At 54.3% G+C, this 4,649-nt stretch overlaps 1 protein-coding gene across 1 annotated transcript in view; it reads left to right on the forward strand.

Moving 5' to 3' along the window:
* Window positions 1-4,649, forward strand: part of SEMA5B (semaphorin 5B) — a 53,760-nt gene that overhangs the window by 28,737 nt on the left and 20,374 nt on the right. Inside the window, 4 exon segments of the mRNA XM_027774219.1 lie at window positions 2,092-2,154; window positions 2,405-2,503; window positions 3,471-3,684; window positions 4,548-4,647. Of these exon segments, the coding sequence (XP_027630020.1) occupies window positions 2,092-2,154; window positions 2,405-2,503; window positions 3,471-3,684; window positions 4,548-4,647 (476 nt within the window).

The raw sequence follows: 4,649 nt of genomic DNA on the forward strand, positions 1-4,649 counted from the left end.
CTGAACCGCCGTGCTGTGGGGCCAGCCTTGATAGGTATTTCTGAGAAATTGATTTTAAAGGAAAACCAAAGAGAAATAGCTAAAAGAGTGGAAAGGGGGCTGGGATTTGAAAAGAGTGAGTTGCTGGAGATTTTATTACTATTTTTCATAATATTAAACTTTTTAAACTCTGCCCATCATTATTCTGATAAAATTGCTTTTTCAAGTATATTTAAAATAAAGAAAATAATTTTAAACAGCCCATTCTGTGTTGTTGTCTTTATAAATATACATGCTCTCTGGGGGCCATGCAGTCTCACTTTTGGTTTGAGAAATCTATGCCTGGTGAGAGGTTGCAGGGACATCGAAGAAAAGGCTTAGCTCTGGTGTCACTGGTCTGGGTTTGCATCTTGGACTTGTTGCTCACCAGCTGTGGGACCTTGGGCAAATTGCTCGACCTCTCTGGGCTTTCGTTTCCTCTTCTATAAAACAAGTAATGGCTGTGTGTTTCACTAGCTGTCGTGAGGCTGAGAGTGCAAGTGTGCCAAGTGCCTGACGCAGTGCCTGTCCCATTGTGGGAGTCAGTGCAACCCGTACTCCTTTTTATTGTACACACTGCATCCCACACAGTGGGACTCTCACGCCTCAGGAACAGGGTTGACCCCTTCAAAATGCTGTGCTCAGGGATCCCAGGGTCCCAACAAGGACCTTTTGTCTATGCAGTTCCCCATGCCTGCTGTCTAGACCTTGGCGGACATCTGAAGTGTTTATGGGTCATCTTTTCTGCTCTAGAGACCCTGAGGGTTCGTGTGTGTGTGTGTGTGTGTGTGTGTGTGCCTTTTTGTTTCTGGGGTTTTTTGCTTTTTGTTTTTTGGGTTTTTTTTTTTTTTTTTTCCCTGTCTTCTCTCAGACCCTGAGTGTGACAGCACTCAGTTGTTTCTGTCCAGATGAACCCTGTCATCTATGGCCAGATGCCAGGGGTCATTGCCCTTCTCCAAGGTGTGGGAGAAGCAGAGGCCTGAGCTCCAGCCTGGCATGGCAGGATGAGCCCGTCTGCCCACAGCTCTGATGGAAGGCCTGACTAAACTCATCACCAGTCCCCAAGAGTTAAAAGCAGGTGGGTTTTTTCCCATTTGGATGGGAGAGCTGCTTGCTCAAGGCTGCTTTTCTCAGGACAGTTAGGCAGATCATGCTTAAACATGTGACCCAGAACTCCAGCATGAGCACTGTTGACATTGCCCAAACTTGAAGGGTGTCGCTCCTCTCAGCTGCCACCCAGAGAGAGTAGAGACAGTGTAGAGGAAGGGGAAGAGGAATTGGTGGGGGGACAGTCCTCTCCTGATGCCATGGGCTTATTTTAACATGGCACTGTGCTCCCCAGCCCTGAGTCCCCAGACACGTCACCCTGGGACACAGCCTGATGCTGTGAGGGGAGCATGCAGAGAAGCTCACCCAGGGAGAGAGCTGCAGGAAAGGCAAAGTCCTGGGCCCTGGGGACGATGGGAGAGAGTGCACATGGCCTTGGGAATCAGAAGTGGTTCCAGTTCCTGCTGCACACATGCCAGCTATGCAGCCTTAAGCAAGTCGCACAGAACTTGCGTCCTTACGGTTAAGGGGGGAAAACCCAAACACTTTGCAGGGTCAGAGAGGGAAAGTGAAACAGAGGCCCGGGATCTAAGGTTTGCAGATTTTAGCCTTCTCCCCCCTGCCTCCCACTCACCTACAGGACCTCTGGCACGTCACAGAGGCACATTCCCAACCCCCATTCAGGGCCTGGCAGGTACCGGAGGGCCTTCCTGGTCACTTGCAGCTCCTTGGCAATTCTGGGGAAGGAAGAATCAGGAAGTCCTAGAACAGCTGCATGGAGCTGATGAACCAAGTGGGAGACATTGCTCCAGGCTTCCCCTGACCTGAGCAGACAGGGTGCTGGGCTGAGGGGATGTCCATGCCGTAAAAGCTCCTGGATAAGGAGACCTGGCAACCCTCCCAGGTCCACAGGGGTGACCTGAGAGGAGGCCTTACCCTGCAGGCTGCCCCTGACCCTTTTGCAGCTTCCTGGTGGGGAGTGGCAGTGACTGGCACAGCCATGTGATGTCTGTGTCCCTCCCACAGGCCACAGAGTGGGCCTCCAACGAGGACACGCGCCGCTCCTGCCAAAGCAAAGGGAAGACGGAGGTACGTGGCCGTGGCGGTCTCAGGGCCTGACGGGAAGCTGGCAGGGTGCTTGAGGTCCCCTGCTCGGTTGGTCCTGAGCATCTGAGTGGGCAGCAATGCAGAGACAGTTGGGGTGGAGGGGAGCAGGGTGGGTCTGGGGTGGAGGTGAGTGTTCTAGAATCTATTGCACATGTGGCATGGGAGTGTGGGGCAAGGACAACAGTACCACTCTGGAGGACTGGGCCCTTCGTCACTTCCCTTCTTGCCTCAGGAGGAGTGTCAGAACTACGTGCGTGTCCTGATCGTCACTGGCCGGAAGGTGTTCATGTGTGGGACCAACGCCTTCTCTCCGGTGTGCTGCAGCAGACAGGTAGGCAGGGTGAGGGGCACCAAGGCAGCGTCTCTCACTCAGCACCCAGCACACAGCCACGGGTGGGACTTGCCAAATAGAGCAAAGAAAAAAAAAAGAAGAAGCAGGCCCATGGCTTGATGGTAGAGCAGTAAAGCGCCGCTTCAGTGATGCTGAATCCATATGGAAGACCGTGGGTTCGGTTCTCCAGCTGACCTGTACATACCAGGTGTGCACCCATGGTCCTGACTGGCTGTGATGGTTGGGGGGGGGGGGTGGATTATGGCATGAGACACTCTTGGAGGATGCCAATCTTTCTCTCTCAATACACTTTTTTTTTTTTTTTCTTTGAGAGGTTTTTGCTATAGGGCATGTACACTCACCAGAAAGACAGAGAGAGACAGAAAGAGAGAAATCACCCCCCGGGGGATGGCCACACCACAATCCCTTCTCCTCCATTCTCGTCTCGGGATCTTGGGCACGCACGCACACATACCCAGCGTGAGTTCAAACCACCGGTCTGGGACTTGAACCACAGTCAACTACATGGGAGTCCAGCGACATAGCCATTATGCCAACTGCTGGTCCCTCAATATACTTTTTGTTTGTTTGTTTAAAAAAAGGACCACTTAGATTTGAATTCCGGATAAACAACAAATGATATCTTAGATATGTCCTGTGCTGTATTTGGTCCAAGCGTATCCTAAAAGATCATTCATTAGTCACCTGAAATTTAAACAGACCTGTGTCTTCTCCGTCAGCCTTACCTTGGAGGGTCCTGATGGGGGAAGGCCCAGAGGCAAGTGCAGCTCCTGGCAGCCCCCACCCTCTGCGATGGCTGCTCCTGTGGAGGGACTGCGGGTGGGCAGTGAAGAGGACGCTGGCGCAGGGAGGCCGGGAACTCAGGGGGAAACCAAACTCCCAAGTGGAAAGAACAGGTGGCCCTAGCACCTCAGAGAAAAGCGTGCCCTTCTCCCTTTGTCCCCAGGTGGGGAACCTCAGCCGGACTATTGAGAAGATCAATGGCGTGGCCCGCTGCCCCTATGACCCGCGCCACAACTCCACAGCCGTCATCTCCTCCCAGGGGGAGCTCTACGCGGCCACAGTCATCGACTTCTCAGGTCGGGACCCCGCCATCTACCGCAGCCTGGGCAGCGGGCCTCCACTTCGCACCGCCCAGTACAACTCCAAGTGGCTCAATGGTAAGGACACCCAACCCCAGGGTGATCCTGACACCCCCAACTTCCTCCTTCCTGCCTAACCTCTGCAAGGCTCACGCGTGGCTCCCAGAGAGGCCAGTGTAGGGCAGAGGTCTGCCCAGAGGCCAGAGCATGTAGGAGATGGGGCTCAGACCAGTTCACACACCCCGAGGTCCCGAGCAGATGAGGATGGGCGACGAGGGAAAGGAGAGTTATGAAGTGACTGCAAGAAGGTTATAGGGAAGAGGAAACGGGAGGGAGCCATAAAGTCCCCGTCCCTTGGGGCTGAGTTCCTGCTTCTCCTCCTGCTGTGAGGCCATGAGCGAGTGCTTAATCTGTCTGCCTCGATGTTCCCACCCGTAATATGGGATAATCAGAGGACTTAGCCCATAGCTATGAGGATCAAATGGGTCACTCCATACAAAGGGTGTGCGACAAGTGTCTGGCACCAGTGAGTGCTCAAGGCCACGTGGTAACTGTGAGAACAGCTGGGCTCTGTGTTGGAGGTGGGAACACAGTTAGAGCCCGCCAAGCTGGCAAGGGGGGTGGGAGGAGGTGGGTGTCAGGGTGCCCATTTGGGAAAACTGAAATAGTCTAGTCCCCCGACTCTGCCCCTCCTTGCCACTGGCCTGCCTGACTGCCGGCTCGTCCCCTTCTGTCCCCCAGAGCCAAACTTTGTGGCGGCCTATGACATCGGGCTGTTCGCTTACTTCTTCCTGCGGGAGAATGCAGGCTGGCAAGGGGGGTGGGAGGAGGTGGGTGTCAGGGTGCCCATTTGGGAAAACTGAAATAGTCTAGTCCCCCGACTCTGCCCCTCCTTGCCACTGGCCTGCCTGACTGCCGGCTCGTCCCCTTCTGTCCCCCAGAGCCAAACTTTGTGGCGGCCTATGACATCGGGCTGTTCGCTTACTTCTTCCTGCGGGAGAATGCAGTGGAGCACGACTGCGGGCGGACCGTGTACTCTCGGG

The sequence above is a fragment of the Tupaia chinensis genome, unplaced genomic scaffold, assembly GCF_000334495.1.
Source record: "Tupaia chinensis unplaced genomic scaffold, TupChi_1.0 Scaffold000415_1, whole genome shotgun sequence".
Taxonomy (NCBI): Eukaryota; Metazoa; Chordata; class Mammalia; order Scandentia; family Tupaiidae; genus Tupaia; species Tupaia belangeri.